The 22110-nt window shown below is 41.9% G+C and overlaps 1 protein-coding gene across 5 annotated transcripts in view; it reads right to left on the reverse strand.

The window, feature by feature from the left end:
- Positions 1-6950: 6950 nt before the first annotated feature.
- LOC311604101 (uncharacterized protein C1orf87 homolog) overlaps positions 6951-22110 on the reverse strand; it is a 70622-nt gene continuing 55462 nt past the window's right edge. For 3 of the 5 annotated variants that reach the window (XM_084793644.1, XM_084793643.1, XM_084793641.1), the window contains 3 exons: positions 16912-16985; positions 13208-13415; positions 7890-9155 (listed from right to left, as the gene is read on the reverse strand). In XM_084793644.1, coding sequence (XP_084649770.1) covers positions 8995-9155; positions 13208-13415; positions 16912-16985 — 443 coding nt within the window. In that variant the 3' untranslated portion in view covers positions 7890-8994. The other 2 variants (XR_014781380.1, XM_084793642.1) reach the window with 2 other exon arrangements.

Consider the following 22110-nt stretch of genomic DNA (forward strand, 5'->3'; position numbering starts at 1 on the left):
TTTAACTGAGAAACAGCAGAGCCCCATTTAGACGACGTCTTTTGTACCTCAAATCACCTGAAGAAGATGCTGGTGTGTTTGCAGGTGTGAAAGTGCACAAGTGACTGTAGTAGATAGAGCATTGTCCTCTAGAGGCAGTGGTGTCCTCTGCCCCTTCTGCCTCGGTGTTAAGATGGCCAGAAATTGACAACCACTCAGGTTCTTCATAACCAAATAGTCTGTCATCTATAATATCTAATGTTTAGAGGCAACCAATTGTCTTTTCTACTACAGAGAGTTTTTCAGACATCTTCTTCTAAGGGCAGCAAGCTCCTGATTCTGTTAGCAGCCAACTTCATAATGCAATAGTTTTGTACTGTTAGCATATTTTCTTTAGGTTGTATCAATACTCATCTCTCCACAACTTCTTCTACTTTGCAGCCCATGATATGTCTGATCCTTAAGGAGCAGAGGCTCTTTCCTACTTGCCTTTCCATTTACTTAACTCTTTGTCATAGATGCTGAAAAAAAAAAAGGTGGCGGAGCCATGCTGAGTAAAAATCAGGTGTTGTTAACAAAGGCCAGCCTTCATGGGAAATTGAAATGGATAAAACACTAGGCTGGTTTTGTACCACACTCATAGAAGGTTAAAAATGAAGGGCCAGCATTTGGGTTGGATAAAGTTTTGTAAAGGTAAAGAGACATATGATTTAGATATTGCAAGGTAAGTAAAAATTCAACTCTTTAACCAAAGAGAGGAAAAGACATTGCAAGAGATGGTGGCACAAATAAAAGCATCTACAAACATGTATAGTCTCTCCATAGGAAGCTGGTATATATTCCTGTGCCTGGAAGTTAATATAGACTAACACTGATAGATGATGTAAAAGGAGAAGAACCCAATGAAGTGTTGACGTATACAAGATGTCCCCGAGAAGAAGGCAGTTACATTTAGCAGTGACTTCAGCTGTTTACATTAAACTGAGTTTATGAATCTTTCATTTACTCAACAGTGTTTATTTAATATTGCCTAGGGCACAGCTCTGGGATGGACCTTCACATCTCACCACAAATGAATCAGTGAGTCAATGTACGGAGTGGAGAACGTAGATGCCGGGAGTGTTGGAACATCAACTTGAACAGAGTTTTCTATAGTGCCTTGCATAGTTCTTTGGGATGGTTTACATGTTATTTGAAAATAAAAAGTACGTTCATTGTCTATGTTTGGAGCAAAACAAAAGTTGAGAATTTTCTTTTTGTTTGCTTGCTTAATTGATTTCATTTTAATTGTACCGTGCTTTAGACTGTGAGACTTACTTACTGATGGTAGTATGAGATTGAGTTAAGCAGAATGGAGTTGATATTTCCCTTACTAAGGAGAAAGTCACGAATCATAGGCCAATATCAATGAGGGAAGGAAGTATCATCCCCAAGGGGAAGGAAAGAAACTTTGAATAATAGTGTTTTGAAAAGCAGTGTGATGTTGCCAAGAGGGACCCGGAATATCTTTTGGGGCTAGGATATCAGACTGTCCAGCGGGACTGCTCACCAGCCCAAACAAGGGGCATAGCATCAGCTGTTGGCAGAATTCTTCTTATAACTGAGGATTTCCATTTCCAAGTTCATAAATGTCTGAGGCCAAGTACCACTCTCCAGGGACTATTAACAACCCAAGCCTGTGTCAGGAGTCTCTGGAGCTTAGTTCTCACAATGAAAGACAGGAAGATATGCAACCTAGAGTCTTTATGTGTGTTAGGGAAAGTGGTCAGTGTGTCTTAACAGACATTAGAAGGAAAACATATGTTATTAACTAATTAACTCATGATATTATTGTTACAGCAATTGCCCTTTCCCTTTCCTCCCTCCAGGTCTCCCATACACCCCTTTCCTTCTCTCTTTCAAATCTATGGCCGTTTTTTCCCTCTAATTTTTATTGCATGCATATATGTATATACATACATATAACCTAGTCAGCCCATCTAGTGTTACTTATATGCAGGTTTTCTGGGCTGACCATTTGTCACTTGACAACCAATGTGTCTCTTCCCTAGGGAGATCTTGTTCCCAGATTTCTTTTCTTGAGACTTCATGGTCCTTTCTCTATCCTCTTTGGCATTCCTACTGTAAGACTCTCTTTTGGGCAGTTGTGGTTGGTGAAACTTTATGGGTATAGCTTCAGATGTTACTAGGAGACACAATCTCATAGAAAACTCCTTGATCTTCTGGTTTTTTATTATCTTTCTATCTACTTTTCCCTCTTGTTCCCTGAGCCATAGGTATGGTAGTGTTTTGTGGACATATCCAATGGTACTGAGCACAACTGCATTTTGATTATTTGTGGCTGTAACAGTTTGTGGCTGTCTCAGTTTGTTACAAAGGGAAATTTCCCTGATGAGCTCTGAAGTGTGCACTTCTCTGTGGGGATAAGGGCAGATGTTTATAGATTGATGTTCACTATTATGCTTGTTTAGTAAAGTAGAGGTTGTGTATTCCTCTTTAATAACTACCACTTCATCAGCACTATTTGGTCTTTTATTCTTGGTTTTTTCTTTTTTCTTTTGGGGGGTGGGGAGTTTATCTCTCTTCACTTGCTTGGTAAAATCCAACAGCATTTCAGCTGAGTGTAAGTAAGTGCCTTCTCTCTCAGGAAACACACACTGATACATTCTTCCCTTCTATTGTGGCAGCTTTTCCCAAGGAAAGCCTAAGAAAGGTTTATCTTACCTACATAGTCAGTTCTGTTTATGTCACAGTTTCAGTCATGTGCAGCATGAAGGCAGTGAAAGGGGATGCTTGGACACAGAGATGGACACCCAAACAAGGAAAATATGGGAAAATTAAGTCAGAGAGCAAGGTCATGATCCTAAAATCCAAGAACTGCCAAGGATGTCAGCAAACTGGGCAAAGTTAAGGGCGTGACATAGAGTAAACCCCTTTCGGGATTCAGAAAGAATTAACCCTGCCACACTGCCGTGCAAGCCAGCTTCTAGCCTCCAGTTTATGACGTAGTACATTTCTGCTTCAATCTCCAAACTTGTAGTGATTAGTTAAAGAAGGCCTAGGAAGATGGCTCAGTGGGTAAAAATGTCAATTGCTGCTCCAGAGCACCCACATTGGACAGCTGTAGCTCCAGAGGATCTGAGGCCCTCTTTACACCTCCACAAACATGGACCCACATTATGTATTCACACAGATGACACAGGCGTAGACACACATACACTAATAAAAAATATCAAAGACAAATCATTTTTAAATTATTTTCTTACGAGATGAATATCACCAATGGAATGGATCAGCAGGTGTTTTCTGCACTTACACTCAGCTGAAACACTGTTGGATATGATTACATCGTTTTCTTTCCTTTTCCTCCCAGACTTCTCCAGACCCTACCATACCCACCTTTCCTTGCTTTTTTCCCAAATTTATAGTCCCATGTTCACCAATAGTTCATACACACACACACACACACACACACACACACACACACACACACACACACACACAGAGAAATACAACTTTTTCAGTCTGTATAATATTACATGTCAATATATTTTCTTTGGTGTCGATAGCCAATTGGTGTGTTCTTCCCTGGGGAAGATTATTTCTTCGCCTTGCACTTTGCCTTACTTGACTATAGCTCTTTGTATAGGTTCTTTGTATGGAGCCTCCTGGGCTTTCCTCAAGCCACAGAAATATGTGTATGGCTGCTGTCCTTGTTAGTTCACGTTTAGGCGCTCATGTTGGTTGTAGCTCAGATATTCCCAGGAGACCACAGTCTCACAGCAGACTGTCTCATCTTCTGGCTCTTATGAACATCTTGCCTGGGACTCCTGTGGCAATTGTGATGTACATGCATCCATTGCGGTTCAGCTCTATAACTCTGCAATTTGTTTGGCTGTAGTTTTCTTCAATGGATATTGTGTGTTGTGAAAAGAAATGTCTTTGATGAGCGCCAAGGACTATCCTTTTCTCTGGGTTTAAGGGTAAGCATCTAGAGTGTACTTGGAGAGAATGCTGTTTGGGTGAAGCAGAACTGCAGGTTCTCTCCCAGGATTCATGACTTCACTACCCATGGGTAGTTGTGTCTGGGTGCCGAGTTCCAGCAATTATTTCCCTCCTGGATGGGATAAATGGGTCTTAGTTCACCAAAAAATAGACATAGGCTAACTAAATGGACCAAGAAAAAATAATTGTTTTGTATGAAAAATATATCTTAAGTTATCTTAACTTGAAATATGTACATGGCCTTAGGAAGAAAAACATGGGCAAAAGTACTCCAACCCAATGGAGCAGGAAACAAGCAGGTATTTCTATCCTAATATACATCAAAACAAACTTCAAACTAAAACTAATCAGAGAAAATAGAATGCCACTCCATCCTAGGCAAGGGGATAGTTAGCCAAACCTTATCTAAAGGTATATGCTCTGACTACAGGTGCACCTAATTTCATAAAAAATATACTACTGAAGTTAAAATGTAAATTAATGTCAACCTATTAATAGTGGGTGATTTCAATACCATTCTTCCTCTAATAGACAGGTAATCTGGACACACACACACAAAGAACAAAAACCAATCTTTATAATGGACTATATGTCCTATACGGGGCAGAGAAGCTATCTTCTCGGCAGCCCCAGAGAGATTAGAGAAGGCTTTTAGAAGAACAAATTGGGTTTGTCTGAGGGGCCAAGTACTGAAGGTGTCCAAGTACAGGGAACCTCAAAGAATCTCTGCTAGAGTTGCCCCTGTGAACACAGAAAATGAACTTCAGTTGCAATCTTCTGGGAACTGGAACTCTGATGAGACAGAATCTCAGTATGGCTCTCCCTTGCGGAAGAACGGAAAGCTGTGAGGGATAGCAGCATACCGAGTGCCAATTGCTCTTCACAAGATAAATCGCTCTTGGCCTTTGTCAGAGCTCAATCTGCCTGTGAGTTTGTCTGGACTCCATCCCCAGAAGCACCATCTGCTAGTGATTGTCCCACCATCTGACCATTTACCCTCTGTCAGCTGCCCTCCTCTGGGCAACCCCACTACCAGTTGGAGTCTACCCATTGTTCAATTGGGAAAAACTGAGTCTGAAGAGCAACAAAACAGAAGAGGAGGAGGAGGAGGGCAACACTGCAGTGTGCAAGTGCCTGAGGCCAAGATGTGATGTGGGAAGGCCTGGAGTTTTCGCTCGGAGCCTGGGGGGAGAGCGTGTGGCCAAGCCATAGCCATATTGTGTCCCAGGCAGCCTGATGGCTCCACAAATAATGTTGATGCCTTTTGTTTGGAAACTTCTGTGGCGGCTTCCCACTTTCCAACAAGCCGTGGTAGATGCTGGGCCTCCCCCAAACCACTTTGCCTTTTGCATGGTCCCTGGCCAACTGTGCAGGCAGATGAGGCCCCATCGATGCTAATGAGGGGAAGGGCTGGCATTCCTGAGGCACCCAGCTCTGGGAAATCCGCCTTTGTTGCTAGGGAGCATTGGAACTGTAGCGGAAAGACTCATAAAGACGGAGAAGAGGGAAAGAAGAAAGGAGTGCGGTTGTTTCCAGAGCATCACAGTTCTCTAGACGGCACCAAATCTGTCCAGTTTCTGATCCCAATTATAATATCACCCCCTCCTTATTGTTCCTCCTAATGATCTTGGGAAATTCCTCAGAAGACTTAGAAAGCACTTAGCAAACTCTGAACTGTACTGTCTCTTCTGTTAGGCTTTGGAGTCTGTGAACACGCCACCCCCAGGTGGCCGGAAAATATTCTTTGTTTCTGGCTCAGAGGGGTGATGGAGCTGGGGGGATGCAGCTGGGGTTTGATAATGCTCATGTGTGGCCCGCTTTCAGTAGATGCTCACCAGTAGCCCACTTGGTAAAGGATCTGGGCTTGGTGCTGGTGACAAAGACGAAGTGGCTCTGCTCCAGCTTGGATTTGCTGCCAGGCTTGCTGGAGACTAAGGTCATTCATCCTGGTGTGTTCTGCAAGTTGTTTGCTGCCGGTGTGGCCTGTGTGGTATTGTTGCACTTGGAGTTTACATAATAGTTTTCCACCCCTGGCTCAGTGACTCTTAGTAGGCCAGTTAGCACCAATGTGAGTACAGTAATACCTTGAATCCCAGTTTCTCAACTGCAGGGTAGGCATAGTAGTAATGACAAACTAGTTTGTGTACTAAGTAAAGCAATTGCAGGCAGGAGACTCATGTAAAAGTTTCTGCTGACCAGGAAGGCACTCTGTGAATGAGCCAAACTGCTAGTTTCAATATCTGGAAAAGACTAATGATTAGGCATGTCGTAAAGGGGAATATTGTACAGAAATAAAGGACAATTGTCTCTTCTGTGGTACTTCTCTGTGGCATGCCAGATATAGTGCTAAGCCATTGATGCATATTTCATTTACTATGAATGGAATGGTGATGCTCTGGAAGTGTATTGCTCAAGGCTAGAAGGTGGGAGAGAGTCTGCTCCTCATGAGATAATGCCTCTGACCTCTACTCTCTCGAGCTTTAAAGTTTGTGGTTCTTGGAAAGCTAACACACACACACACACACACACACACACACACACACACACACACACAGAGAGAGAGAGAGAGAGAGAGAGAGAGAGAGAGAGAGAGAGACAGAGAGAGAGACAGAGAGACAGAGAGACGGAGAAAGACAGAGACAGAGACCAGATTGTCTCTAAGGAGTTACTGCTCACTGTCACCCACTTAGGAAGGTTCTGCTATAGGAAACTTACCAATCAGCAGACACTAGGCTTTATTTCTCCATGTTTATTAAAATTCTGCAATGACACACAGGGAGTATGCAACATGCCACTATCTGAGAATAATAGAAAATAGCAGAGGCCACAATGACATTCTGAAGCATAATGACCTCATAGCACATCACTACTATGTCCATTTGTTGGCGTTATAGCAGATGTCATGTAACCTCTACTGTCACACCTTGATCAATAAGCCTCTCTCTGAAGTTAAAATCTGCTTCATTAATTTCTACTCTGAAAAAATGATGAGTATATATACATAATAATACACTCATACAGAAACACACACACACACACACACACACACACACACACACACACACATATCATGAGTCCCTTCTTGCTACAACTCTATCCATCCTAGGATGGTGTAGCTTGGCTTCATGTGGCCTGAGCTTAATTAGAACCTTCATCCCCACCTCTGATGCCTCTTTGGAATTTTCCACGCATTATCCCGCCGCTTTGGCTCTATGGCTCCCGTTTCTCCTGGCTGTATTGGAGTTAAGCCCAGTATCTCTTCCCTCGGGCACAGCTTTCTCTAAGTAGTCCTTATGCCACCATGGTAGTTCTATTATGTTTCTTTGACAAATAAAATACACTATATTAATTTTTTGAGAATTTCATACAATATATTTTGATCATATTTACCCATTCCTCTCTGTACCTCTTCACAAATCTCCCCTCTCCCCCTACTCTCCCACCTCCTGTCTCCCTTTGTTTCAAAACAAGCTGCACACACACACACACAATCTTGGCGGTAAAGCAGTGAAGACTTGTAGACAGGAGAAGATTCAAAACAATTGTTTCTTGGAACCCAAAGAACAAAATATATCTCAAATTTTGTTGTTTTTTTTTGTATGGCAATGGCCTGATTCCCCTCTGTTTATCCACACAGACCATTTGTTCAGTTTTTACTTCACTTTATTTTTGATGTTTCCTGAGAGTTCATGTCTGCTACTTGCAAAGAATCATAAAAATGGCATTGCTTCCAGTGTTTATGACACTCTTACCAAAAAGTCTAATTACTTCCTTCTTGCAGATGAAGAAACTAGAGTTCTGGGAGATTAAGCACTGCCAAGTCTGGTGCATATTGACTGGAGTTTAGCTGCTTTCGAGCCTGTTTGTCTTCTACTCCTGGTGTAATCTGGATGGTGAGGGTGGAAACTGGGGGTTATGATCTGGCCATGTGTCCCCTCAACCAAGAGACGTACGTTCAGCCCAAACGGTGGGAGTACTGCTTATATTTAGCCTGTAGCCACAAAGCTCCAGGAACACTGGTTACACTGCAGTCTCTGTAAATGAACCCTGTCTATTTACCTCGGTTACTCAGTTCATGAATCGTGACTTCTGTTGGATGTTGGATAGAAAACCCTGAGCAAGTCTTATCCCATGTTTTCTTCCTTAAAACTTTTCTGGGAATGCTGGGAAATATTCCTGGAGATATTGTTCATGCTGCCCTGTTTTGCCCTGGAAAACATGCTGAACTTATATAGAAAGCTGAAACTTGAAATTATTGTCCTGATCAATCTTAAGACAGTGTTAATACTTCTATTTTATTTTACTTTTTTTTTTTTAAGACAGGGTTTCTCTGTGTAGGCATGGGTGTCCTAGAACTCACTTTGTAGATCGGGCTGGCCTCAAACTCAGAGATCTACCTGTCTCTGCCTTCTGCATACTGGAATTAAAGGCATGTGTCACCTCCACCTGGCTTTTATATTTCTTACAGTGGAAATTCTTCCTACAACAGTGATGAGCATAATGGTATATTTCCCACATAGGAATTTATGGATTGAACTCCTCAAGAATATAAGGCAGTAATATTACAAGTTGAAGGCCAGTCTGGACTATATATTTAGACCTTGTCTCAAAACCAAACCCAACAAAAAGATCTATTGAGGTCCACTCTTTACCAGGTGTTCTGGTGAGTGATCAACATTCTGCATGCTTTTGACACATGGACTCATGCTGTGTTTCCAAACAGTTTGCCAGCAATGTAGAAACAAGTATCAAACACACTGACAATAAGCACTGTAAGAACAGAAGGGCACTTTAAGTGATTGGAGTTTTGTTGTATTAGAAAAAGCTGGGTCCTCCTGATCACTGGGAACTGTTCCTTATCATAGCCTGGTCCAAGTCAAAATGGCTGGAGCAGCTGCCTCTGCCCTAGCTTTGACACAGCTTCTGCCCAGCACTCACACTGAGGAGAAACACATGCCTTGTAAAAGGGAGGAACGAGAGAAAATCTGCTCTCACAGTGTGTGCTTCTTCTCACAGCTCCTTTAAGTACTGCAGCGCTGGCTCCAAGATTAGGTTTTCCCCTGAACGGAATCTTCGCAAGGCTTGGTCTATTCTCCGAGGACTCAGGGACAAGTTGTAAACAAGATTGTAGTTGTGGATGAGGCGCCTGGCCCGCTCCTTCTCCAGAACTCCTGTGATGACATGGGGTGTTGGGAGGGGGGATTAGGCTTATTTTATTATTTTAAAGAGGAAAGATGAGTCAAGAAAATAGCTAAACGCTAATGTTTTATGACTTTAAGATTATAAAAATTGACCCAAGATATTTAGAGTCTCAGATATGGCATATAGACCTTAGGAGGTGATTTTGGGATGAACAAAGCAGATGGGTCCAGTAACACCACATGTATGTTCTAAAGATTTTAAGCTTATTTTTTTGTATCCACACATTTAAAGGCAAATTTTTGAAGAATTTGTGTGTGCTTGATAAAAGTGTTCCCAAATACTGTTGTTGTTGTTGCTTTAATCAAAGTACCTATGAATGCTCCCAAACATGGAGGAGTTAAACTGCTCCTTCCTGACACATGTTTCCTGTGACTGTCTCCAACTAACCTATATGATAGATGTGTGGATGCATAGCATGCATTCTGTCATCCATATGTCATACGCCTTAACGATGACAATGTCAGCGTGCTTTCTGCATGCAGGTTAGGTGTTTATAGCTGCAGAGAGGGCTGTAAGTGTGGATCACAGCACCACTAATGATCACTCACTGGTTAGTAAGCCTGAATTGTGAGCTTAGACACATTAGATGCTGCATTTCAGAACACAGAGAAATAATCTGTTGCCTATGGAAGTTCCCCAACCTATAGAAAAGATAAGTTAGGCAAAAGAGTAACTGAAAGGGAACAAACAAACATTACAATAATGAAATTCACCTACAAAATAGCCTACATCTCAAGCTCCATTCCAAGCATTGCTCAGTCTTGATACATTTGGCCCTTACCATCATCGCCCGTTCCACAAACGGAGAGACTGAGTCCTAGAGTTGTTCAGTCAGTTGCTTAAGGGTGCTCAAAGTTAACTACTATACTTTATTATAAGATGAGGGTAAGAGATTAATTGTGGGCCACATTGCCTAATTTTGTTCTTTGAACTGTGAAGATCTATAGTAATAAGAAGCTTCCAACATCTTGAAGGATGAAACATGCATCCCTGTGTCCTGTTTAGTTTTGACTTTCAACATGCCACAACTTAGTATCACCTTTCATAAGTCTTAGTTCAGAATTATCCAGATCAAGTTGACCCATGGGCATGTCTTTGGGGACTGGCTGTATCATTAATTGACATAAGAAGAGCCAACTCATTATGGGTGGTACCATCTTTAGGCTGGTGGTTCTGAATAGTTTTAACAGTGGGAAAGGTAACTGGTAGAGTCTGGGCTTGAATCTATATCTTCTGACTCAAGATAACAAAACTTCATTCTCCTTCTAGTCTTGAGTACCAGCTGTAGGGAGAAGTCAAGGAGAGCTAGGCTTGAACTATAAATCAAATTCATACTGGCCACTGTGTCATCATTTTGAACTTGAGTCCTTTCTCTGCAAAGAAAAGGTACTAAGCCTTCAGTGTAACCGCTGTGAGAATTTAGAGAGGAAAAACATGCAATGTCCAGGCCATGGAAGGATTGTTCCTGAAGGCATTCTGTCTCTCTGGGCTTTGTATTTTTTATTTAGACTTTGGTTCACTGGGTGAATTCTTAATATACCACTTACTCAGCCATTTATTTCAGACACCTTTCTTTCTTTAGAATGCTTGTCACTCCTTGTTCCTTCTCTTTGAGGCGATGTTTTTTTCACAACCCGCATTACAGAATAAGCTCAGTAGGTTCCCAGAAACACTGATTTGGTGATGGATGGTCTGCTGGGTCCCGAGTAAGGAATGCACTGGCCTACTTAGCTCCCTGCACATAATAAAGAACAGTGACTCATCTGTGGGCAGAGCAGGTGTTGTCAGCACCACATCTAGAAAAGGCCTTCATGGTCTGTGAAATACTGTGGCTAATGAACCAACAGCGTGACCTTAGCTAATCCTCTTTCCCATTACAGACAGTTGTAGATGTTCCCAGATCTGGCTGATCTGGCTGATACATTCTTTGGCCATTGAGCAACTAGCAAACTTCATAGAAACGGAGAAAACAGGCATAAACAGTGAAGGGGGCGTGAAAAAGGCATCCCAAAGCCATAATGGTCTGTCCTCAAAGTCAACAAAGCTACATTTTCCCTCAGACTATTTCATTCCTATGAGACAGGTCTAAATCTTTGGGGAGTTTCTTAGCAACAAAGTTTAGGATCCAGGATGCATTGTAATGACTTAACAGTTGAGTTGGGGATGGTTTTCTGTTCTCCCAGTGTGTAGCTAGGCTCAGGGACATCAGTAACCTTTTAACCTCTTTTCTTCCCTATACCAATCTTCCCTAAATGATCCATCTCAGCTTTCACAATAACCTTCTCTGGTTGAACTTTTCTGATGGATTCTAGCAGAGGAGGATGCCTCGCTTCTATACCATGTGTCAAATCACCTGATGTATACTTCCACACCTGTCTTATTCATCCTTTTCCCTCTTAACGTTTGGAGAGGAAAAGATGATTTCAACTTAGCATGGCTTCTTCAAGCCACCAAAGCATTCCTCACTCCTTACATCATATTTCAGGCCCATCTCTGTCTCCCCAGTACTGTCTCTGGCACTTCAGCTCACATTACATGCTAAGCTTCCTTTCATATCTTGCCTCTTTCCTTTTTATATTAGCAGTTTTAATTGATATGTATTTATGGAATAATATGTGGTGTTCTAATAAAAATAAACTTTGTAAAATTTCACCACAGTAGGCATATTTATCTCTTCAAATATTTACCATTTCTTTTAATAAATTCATCCAGAGCTCCTTCTTTTCAGAGCTTTTGAAATACACAGTACATTAGAACTCCTTTCTCCTACTTAGTATTAACTGAGTATCTGATGTCTTTCTTTTAGACTACTTAATTCTCAATTCTTCCTTCAATCATAAACTTTTACTATGTATTATCTCTTTACTTTTCCTTTGTAGTGTTTTTAGCTACTGCCAGTTCCCGGGCCTTACCTAGAATTCTATCCTTAAGGCCATGAGAGCCACGGCTCATTCTTTCTGGGTTTCTTCCTTGTTCAGCTTCTAACACGGCACTGGAGTCATTAACACAATATTAACAAATATCTCACTAGTCAGCTAGCTTAATCTTGTATTTAAAGTTTCAGTTCTTTCTTAATTTCTTTTCCTTCCTTCCTTTCACATAATCATTAGAAAATGCTGGGGAATTATGTTATTGTGTTTCATGAGGTCCAGAGTTGTTTTAGAAATTGAAAGCAGAAGGAAAAGAGCAGCAAGAGAGTGAAGACATCTCTAGTTTCATATGAGCGCTTTCACAGGCCACGCCGGCGCTCAGTCTTTCCTGATCACCTCAACACTAACAAGGCCATTGCTGCTCCCACAAAAGGATTCTTCTTTCTCAAGATGGTCACATGGCACAGCCTAGGAGCATGGCCCACTTTGTATGTTGTTCTGAGTTATTTATATACTTGAAATAATTTATGTGCTCCAATACTAGTGACATAACAACGAACCTTCAAATAAAAAAATCATGATATCCAATATTATGGTAGGTATGAAAGAAACTGGCACGGCCAAATAAAGTCTGACCTAGACTCATCTCACGCCACAGAGCACAGTTAACAGTGATCAGACTCCAGTGTAAATAACACCGACTAAAAGGAGACCTGGCAGACAGAAGATGTAAACAAATGGGAAAGTGAGGCATGTGTGAGGAAAAGAAAATGACCTGTTAGGGTTGTGTGAGGAACACTAAAAGTAAAAATGGTAGAAGAGATGGCTCAGCTGGGCAGGCACCAGATTTGACTGGCCAAGTAGTTTGGTGGTAATCTGGGGGCAGAAGAGAATTAGGGAACTTACAAGAATTCAGTGTGTATGAGACTGACGACAGAGTGGAGGTGCTGACGGGCAACACAATGACATCGCCAGCTGCCTCATGAGGAATTCTCCTTCGAATCATCTTTATGTTTTCTGATCATGCCAGGTACCTGTTCTATAGATGATTTACTATTTACTCACCAAATGAAACCAGACCAGACATTTGAGTGTGGGTTAGTAGAACACAAATAGAGATAGGCTGCTGGGCTTTGGAACTCATATTTTACCTGTGTTGCTCATGTCACACAGGTAAAGGGCGTTTTCCATCTTCTGGAACCTGTCTATCCAGAGCTCAGGCTGTTCTTCTTCCCTCCTCAAGGCTGGGCTCACAGCAGGCTCGGAGACTGGCCTCCCCTTAAAGGGGTTCACAGGGTCCCGTGGGGCTGAAGTCACAGCAGCTCGGTTCTCTGGCCACAGATTCTTTTCTGGAGTTTTCTACCAAAACAACATAAGCATCTTACTGGCACACATTCGCTACCCAGAGCTTCTCCAGACTCTTGGCCAAAGAAGAGGCCACACAACTAGAAAGATTTATCGCAAGGTCTGGCTTTGGAAAACAAGGAAAAGTGTCACATACTTGGCAGCACAAGGCTCCGCTTACGAAGTTTTTGCTGAATGCGAACATGGTAGGTTTTTCTCTCTTTGAAAAGGGAGATATCATCACTTTTATCTAGTTTTTGTTTTTGTTTTTTGTTTGTTTGTTTTGTAATAGACAAAGGACTTGGGACCAGAGTGATAGATCTGATGTCCTTCTCTAAGGTGCTAGAGTAATCGGTAGAGAGCAGCCCTCTGGGGAAAGCCTCTGCATTCTCAGTGGTTTGTGGGGAGAGAATAATTGGCACAATATTAATGCCCTTTGGCCTGTGGGCCCAGTTGGGACTATACCTTAAGAGTCTCGCTGACTGGAATGCGACAAGGGAAATGGAAGCTCAGAAAGAACTGGAGACTTCTAAGATCGGGCAGGCCTCACCCTGGAACTGAAACTATAAGCAGGACACAAAGTTGATGCTTAGCTCACTCCAGTATCCTAATGCCACCCCACTACAGAACAGAGAGGTGCTTTTACAGTGAAACAGACAAGTGAGACCCAGTGGCACCAAGTAAGACATCCCGACACCTCTCTGTAGAAGGGGTGAACGTCTATGGCCTTATCAGTGCTGCTCTGGTCTTTCTGGAAACTGACCTCCTGCCTGTCCAGTCCACATGGTCATAGGAAGAAGCACCATGTCCTAATCGCATGGCTTGGCACTGGGCATCCAGTATAAAACAAGGAGTGTACTCATTGTCCAACAGAGAGGGTGCATGAACATGAAAGTCAGTCAGGATAGAAAGCCTTGCCCACGTTCGACTCCTTGGTTTAGCTCATGCTACAATTCTGTCCATCATTAACACAGAAAAGTTTCCTATTTTTCCAGTTAATTAAGTTCTGTTGACTGCAATCTAAAATATGTATAACTCACCATAAAGTGATTTGTACCATTTGCACTCCTCCGACTTTCAAATGTCGGAAACTCTGCAGTCTGCTTCCTAATGTCCAACTTCTCACATGGAAGCAGTGAACACCCCAGCCTCCTACTGAAGAGCAGCTATAACGAGAACTTGCCTCTGAGCTGTGTGACAGACATGGAGGAGGTCGCTCCTGGGAAGGTGAAGAATTTTTTGCTTGAAATACTAGAACACTGTGTGAAATTGCTCTGACACGGTTGACAAGCAACTGGTAGATTTTCAGGATGAGTATAAAATGATTCTTCTTTGATAAAATTAATTTTGGGACAAAGAGAACATTTTCATATAGAAAACCAGACAGATGATTCTTACGTATTTTTAGAGCTTCAGGCAACTTTAGAAATGATGAAAGCTTTAGAAAAAGCTTTTCATTTAACGCACCTGAATACATGGGTATTTTCATAAGAAACATATTTTTTTTATTAATTCTTTGGGTGTGTCCCCACCCTCTGATAATTTACAAGAAGGAGAAGTAAATTTTTTGTGTGAACCCAACTTAGGCTCAGCAAAGGAACAAGTAGCTAACATGTCGTTTGTCATTTGTCTGTATCAAGAGAAGTCCAAATTCTTGCTTGGCCCAGGAGACGTTAATGCTGTTTTTGTTATTGCTCCAGCATATCCCTTTCAGTCTTACATTATTTTCTTCAGACACATAAAGCGTGGCGACTCAAGAGGCCCTTCACCTTTATCCCTTCACAGTGCTACTTCCTTGGTTGCAGAACTCCGTTTCAAGGCTCATGCCTGAACGATTGGGCTCCTATGCAATTTTCAAGACCCATCTCATATCCTGCTTCTTTTACCGCCTTCCCAGAATGGCCAAGAATTTATTCCTTCTCGTCCCTTTGTCTATCAAGGCACTCGCCACTGACTACGGTAGGTATTTGTCTAAGTATCTCTTACCCTAGAGATAGTTAAAGATTTATCATCAGGTCACATGAGATAGTTATTTAAAAGTCTCCAAGGTCTAGTTAGTGGCGGACAGAGATTCTCAACACATGCTTGTTGAATGAATATGTCAATGGATGAATGGATGGATAGATGGATGGAGGATGGATGGGTGGATGGATGGATGGATGGATGGATGGAGGGATATATGGATGGATGGATGGGTGGATGGATGGATGGATATATGGATGGATGGATGGATAGATGGATGGAGCGATGGATGGATAGATGGAGGATGGATGGATGGATGGAGGGATGGATGGATGGAGGATGGATGGATAGAGGGATGGATGGATGGATAGATGGATAGAGGGATGGATGGATGGATGGGTGGATGGATGGGTGGATGGATGGATGGATGGATGGATGGAGGATGGATGGAGGATGGATGGGTGGATGGATGGATGGATATATGGATGGATGGATGGATATATGGATGGATGGATATATGGATGGATGGATGGAGGGATGGAGGGATGGATGGATATATGGATGGATTATTTTCTCTGGTATAATAGGGAAGTTGTTTTTAATCAACATCTTGTTGATTAAAAAGGATATATCCTTTTTAAAAAGTGGGGCAAAGAAGACTGCTTATTCAAAGATGCGAGAAGAGTCAATTATTATAGAAATGCAAAAAAAAAGCCTTCAACGAGAGGCAAAATAAAAGAGCAAAATGCAATTTAAAAAATCTTATTCACAACAGACTTAACACTCAAGAAAAGCATTTGTGGTTGTTTTTTGCGTGGTGACATGCTTGCCAAAAATGGATATTGTTTTGCAAAATATTTCCATGTGTGAAGTGCATGAAGAGGCCTCACATCATTTTAAGATGAATTATGTTCTAATCCAGACATTTAAAAACAACAATAGAGAAATTCATGTTACTTTACAATTCTTCAATATCTCCTGGTTATCTGCTGAATATATTAAGAGGGATTTTAACCATTTGCTGCAAATTTATGTTCTTTGTCTTTTTCCTCTTTCTTTCTTTCTTTCTTTCTTTCTTTCTTTCTTTCTTTCTTTCTTTCTTCTTTCTTCTTTCTTCTTTTTTTAATCAGAGTACCCATTACATTTTTTAAAAATGGACTCCTGGAGAAAAGATAGCCTCAGGTTCTAGACTCTGGAGATAGGATATTAAAGTGATCTTCTGGCTACCCTCTTGCCTGATGGTAGTTGGTGGTCACAAGCTTTGAAAGCTCACCTGTGCATGCATTACAGACCAAGTCCAAGTGCTACTGCCACATGGCAAGTCCATCACTGAGCAAGGACAAGAGGCTTCTGAATACTAACTAGGTAAGGTGCTAACCCATATTCTAGGACTTTATCTGCTTCCCTTTTCTGTGTGGGACATGTCCTAAAGATAGTCTGAGACTAAGGACTGACATGGGCGAGCCTAGACCAGCAGAGCAAGAGGTGACAGGATGTGGTCAGGGGTCCTCAAGGTCCTCCCAGGGGCTCCACATGCCCAACTGCATACCACATGTTCAGCTCGGCTTTGGGGTCTCTTGGGGACTTCCACCAAGTTGACTGGGGTTTCCTTCTCATTTTTCCCTAAACAAGAAAAGGAGAGAGAAGACGGGTTGAACTTGGTATAATTTAGCTTACACATACATATGAGGCAACAGCCTGGCTCTGTTGGGTGGTTTCCTTTGTGTTAGGCAACAGGGACACTTGGTGGGTAAAAGGCCATGTTCTTGCCTTGTGGATTTCAGAATGTGAGAAGGGGGTGATAAAGAGTTTCTCAAACTTATTCTTTATGCCCAGTTATCGTACTCACCTCAGAAAGGAAACATATGGAAACAGGGAAACATTTAAACTTATTTAGGAACAGCTGAAGTGGTGGGAAGTGATTAGTCTGGGAGGAAATCAAACCTACTGACAGCAGGAAGGATGATGGGGGGTCGTGTGCAGAAAGGCATGGTGACGGAGTCCGTGCAGCAGAGGTGCAGACCGACAGGAGTACACCTGTGGAAGACTGAACCGGAAGCGCCCAGGTAGCTTAGCTAGGTGGGCCCTGTGGCTCTGTCTCCTGGAATGCAAGCCCTGGACCCCCTTTCCCATTAGGTGTGTGGGAACCTCCCATTTCCAGGCCTCAGGCTGCAGCCTTCATGAATAAAACTGACTTGTTTTAGATGCTGATCTACTTTCTGGAACACTTTATTGACTCCAAGTCCTTGTGACTATCAGGTAGTGCCAAGTGAAATTTAAATATGTCATTAAAAAATACATTAGTTCTCAGTTGGGGCTCACTATTTTCAATAAAAATGAACCAAAAACACTGAAGAAATACTGGAAGAAGGCAGTGTAACACAGTGGGCGGCAGTATCAGTTCTGAGGCTAGATGCCTTGGCTACTTTCTTTATGAGACGTTGAGCAACTAACTGACTCTCTCTGTGCCCCAGGAAACTTTCTTTCTATTGGCAGAAGGAGGACAGTTTGGGTGACTGTTAGGGTTAAGTGGAATTACCTAGAACATAACAAGTGTACACAGTAATTGTCAAAGAGTTAAGAGTATTTGCTAAAGTTCCATGTCATGCTTAAACCTCCTTTGTAAAGTCTATTAGCATTGCCTCGCTGGATCATTGTAAATTATTTTCTTCAGTATCTGTATGCTTGTGCTTGGCTGGCCTTTTATATGCATAGTACACATGGGTGTGCAGGTTTGTGTGTGTGTGTGTGTGTGTGTGTGTGTGTGTGTGTGTGTGTGTGTGCAATATGAGCTTGAGTGTGTTTGTATGTGAAAGCCAGAGGCATCTTCCTCAATTACTCCCTATCTTATATTTTTGACAGGGTCTGCCCCAGGATCTAGAGTTCACCAGTTGGCTAGACTGACTGCCTAGCAAGTCCTTGTCTGCATTCCCAGCCTTGTGGTTACAGCCATGTGGCACCCTGATTTGCCTGGCATTTCTTTTTAACATAGGTGTTGGGAATCAAACCCAGGTGCTCATGTCTATGCATTACAGGATTTATCAACTGAGCCCCAGCTCTTCTGAAATGTTTTGATGGAGAAGACAATGCAATTTCATGGTCACTTGAAGCTTCGGGACCCAGTGTGAGAACAAGCCCCAGTGTTTGCCCACAGGTGAGTGGCTATGCACTTTTATGTGACATTTAGAAAATAAAGCCATTAAATATGTAGTTCTTTTCTCTAATTCCTTTTCCAATCCTCTGAAAACAGGGATGTGTCTCTTCATTTCTTTATCCCTCATAAGCTACCCAGATACCATAGAATAAACCTCCACTGATGCTCACTGAAGGCCATGATGGCAGTCCCCTCAAGGCAAATCTGAATAGATGTGTTGAAATTTAAGGTCTTGTGCAAGCCAATGAACACCCACTTGCACTGAGATCTGCTCATTGCACCACGTTTGTGAAAGAAAAGATTTGCTTCTTATTTCAAGAGAAAATGCTTCAGATCACTCATCATCACAGACGCAGACAATGAAAGGGGCTTGAGCAGCTATGTATGCATAAAAACAGGGATGCTGACTCTCAGACCCTGACACTAACCCTGCCTTGCTCTTTTAACAACTGTGAAAGCTTGGATCAGTTCTTTCCTTTGTGAACTTCCAAGAACTTGCCATAATATCATGAGGTAAAAATCATGCATGTAAAATACTCCACAAGAGAAGGTACTAAACCCTAGGCATACCTCATTTCCCCACAGGAGAGGATTTACACACAAGCATTTTCCTGCGCACCAGTTAATGCATGCCATGTTTTAGAATAAGATCTAGAACCTAGATTTGCCTCCTTATAATTCTTTCTTGCTTTCTAAACATTTCAGTGTTCCCTTACAAGAATATATGAAAAGGTACTTGGTTTCTATTAAGTTTACTCCTTTCCTTAGCTCATGGCATATATGAAGGTAATAACTTGCATATGTAAACGTTGCTCGAAAGAACTGTGCTGGAGATCTCGTCTTCTTCTTCTTCCTCTCCCTAACACAGCAGCCAGGGGAAATGAGAACCATCTGTCTAGTCAGCCAGTGGAAGATTTGTACCGAGGAAAATAAACCCCACTGTCTTCTAGAGGTCTCCAAGTATGGGGAGGATGAGGATTTATAGGCCTTCCAGGGGACTGTAATGTTCACACAGCCATCCATCCTGTTTGCTCTCCCCACTGCTGAACTCAGGGCTCTTTGTTGCTGGTTGTACATCAGCTTCATCCATAGAGCTTTAAAAATGACCAGTGCTTGTGTCTCACCAGACCAGTTAAATCCTGATTTCAGTCAAAGAGAACCTAGCACAATACTTTTTAGAAGTATTCTCTAGGAAATTCTCTAAAATGAGTGAAACAAGATTGAAGGCATTTGATGAAATAAAGACTTCTGGATTCTTGGGTCCTAATCGATGAAGTCTGTGTGATCAGCAAACTAACATATCAAATTTTTATCAATGAGAAGCATTTACCAAAAAATAATCTAAAAAATAACTCTACGACATCACAATTACCTATATTCAACAGATGACCTCACTAAGATGATAAAATTTCAGTTGTCTGGTTAATACCAGAGATAATGTACAGCTGTTTCCAATTCATTCATATATGGAGGACACACTAGTTAAGTGCTCACTAGATGCCAGCACTGTCATGGGAATGACACCACAACGGTGAACAAGACAAGCTCTTTCTTCTCATGTAGTGTGCATTCTAGTTGTGAGGCTAGGAAAGAGACTCACACCAACATCAGGCATGATATGCGTAACCACACAACCAGACCCAGATTCAAGCGTGAGAGCCACTGGAGTCACTAAGGAATTTCCCCACAAACTCCAAAGAAGTCACAGTTGGATAGAATACTAAGTAGACAGGAAACAAGACAGCAAGCCAGGCAAATACCTGGAGAAGGAGCACTTGGAAAGTCACAGGGAAGGCCTTAAGGCCTTGGCAGCAGTGTTTAGTGGGATAGCATGAGGCAAATGGGGGAGAAACACATGCTCTGTGATAAGACTTTCTTGCAGAGCCTTGGCACTGATGCTAGCTTCGGTCTGTTTAGGTTCTAGCCTACACGCTTTCCCTGATAAGTCTCCTCTTCCTTTTTTTCCTTTTGGCAATAGAAACTACATTTTATTTTGTAGGACCACCCAACTGCTATTCCAGTGCACTGTGGTTTGGTAGGGTTGATCACCGGTTTCTAGACTGTTCTAGCTAATCTAACCCTCTAATAATATCTTAAGCAGTCTTTCTTGCATCAAACCTGGACAGCAGACTGAAGCTGAGCCTCTGAAAGGAGAGGAAATATGTTCTACTTAGTTCTCTTTTTCTTGGAAGGACATTGTGCGTGCGTGTGTGCGTGTGTGTGTGTGTGTGTGTGTGTGTGTGTGTGTGTGTGTGGGTGGGTGTAGATGACTATGCATACCACAAGAGGGCATAAGATCTCCTACAGCTGGAGTTATAAGAGTGAGGGTGTGAGTTGTACACATTGGTGATGGGAACCAAATAGTGGGTCTCTGTAAGAGCACCAATCTCTCTTAACTGCTGAGGTATATCTCCCTCCTTTTCTATACATTTTGTGTATGATTTTCACTGGTATATTCACTTACATTTAATTTTTATTCATGCTACAATCTATATATTTTCTATAAACTAAAGTTCATATGACACATCTTTTCTTCAGTTTATATATAGACATATATATATACATATATACATATATATTCTGCGATTATACCTTTCTATTGAAAATTGGATTTACTTTGTGTATTTTTCAGTTTATGTCTTGCATTTGAGGCCTTACTACAGATTGAAATGCTTTGCTGCCACCCTTGATTTTGCTATTACTACCTCACTCGAAATTCAAGAACACTTCATCGTCATAGATCCAATGATATAGAAGTGGAAAAAGCCATCAAATTAATGTCCAGTAAGGTTGAGGCCACGACACAGTGCAACAACAGCAATACTGGCCTGCCAACCCTCTTGCTGTACAGTGCCTAATATTCGCTGCTTTGTTTGTCAGATTCACAGTTACTGTAACACCTAGAAGAATCTATGTCCCCTTAGCATGTGCATGCTCCTTTTCTCTTTCTGTCCCTTCATTTTAAAGGTGATAATAATACATCACCCACTCACTCACGTAAGTAATACTTTATCTGTGACATATGCTCCAGGATGAATTGTGTTTCTGTAGCAATTGTATACTAATACTCTGACGCCAGAGAGCTTAGAGTGTGACTGTATTTTGAGACAGGGCCTAAAGAAGTGTTTATTAAATTGAGGCAGTTTAGATAGACGCCAACACGGTAAACCAGCAACCTTAAAAGAGAAGGAAATGTGGACACAGAGATGTGTCAGGATGCCTGTGCGCAGATGAAAAACCAAATGGAGGTGCAGTGAGTAATGAGAAGGGTTGAGTTATTATTGTGTCTATCATTATTAACAGGAGTCACATGTGAATCCTCAGGCACAAGACATGGTCTCAGCACTGCAACATGTTTTTTTGTTTGAAATGCAAGAACAGAGCCTTCTGAACTATGTGAACTTGACCACATAGTAATACCCAGTATGTCCTAGGGAACATTCTCTCCAGCTCCTTGATTCTTGCTTAGAGATTCCTGACCGGGTGTGTAAGAACACTGCCTTCTGGAGTTTCCCATAGCATGCCGGTCTGTAGGATGCTTTCTCCAGCCCCAGGAACTAGAAATGTTTCTTCATCACTCAGGTCTGGATTGGG

This window comes from Acomys minous (assembly GCF_964271855.1).
Source record: "Acomys minous genome assembly, chromosome: 1".
Classification (NCBI taxonomy): domain Eukaryota; kingdom Metazoa; phylum Chordata; class Mammalia; order Rodentia; family Muridae; genus Acomys; species Acomys minous.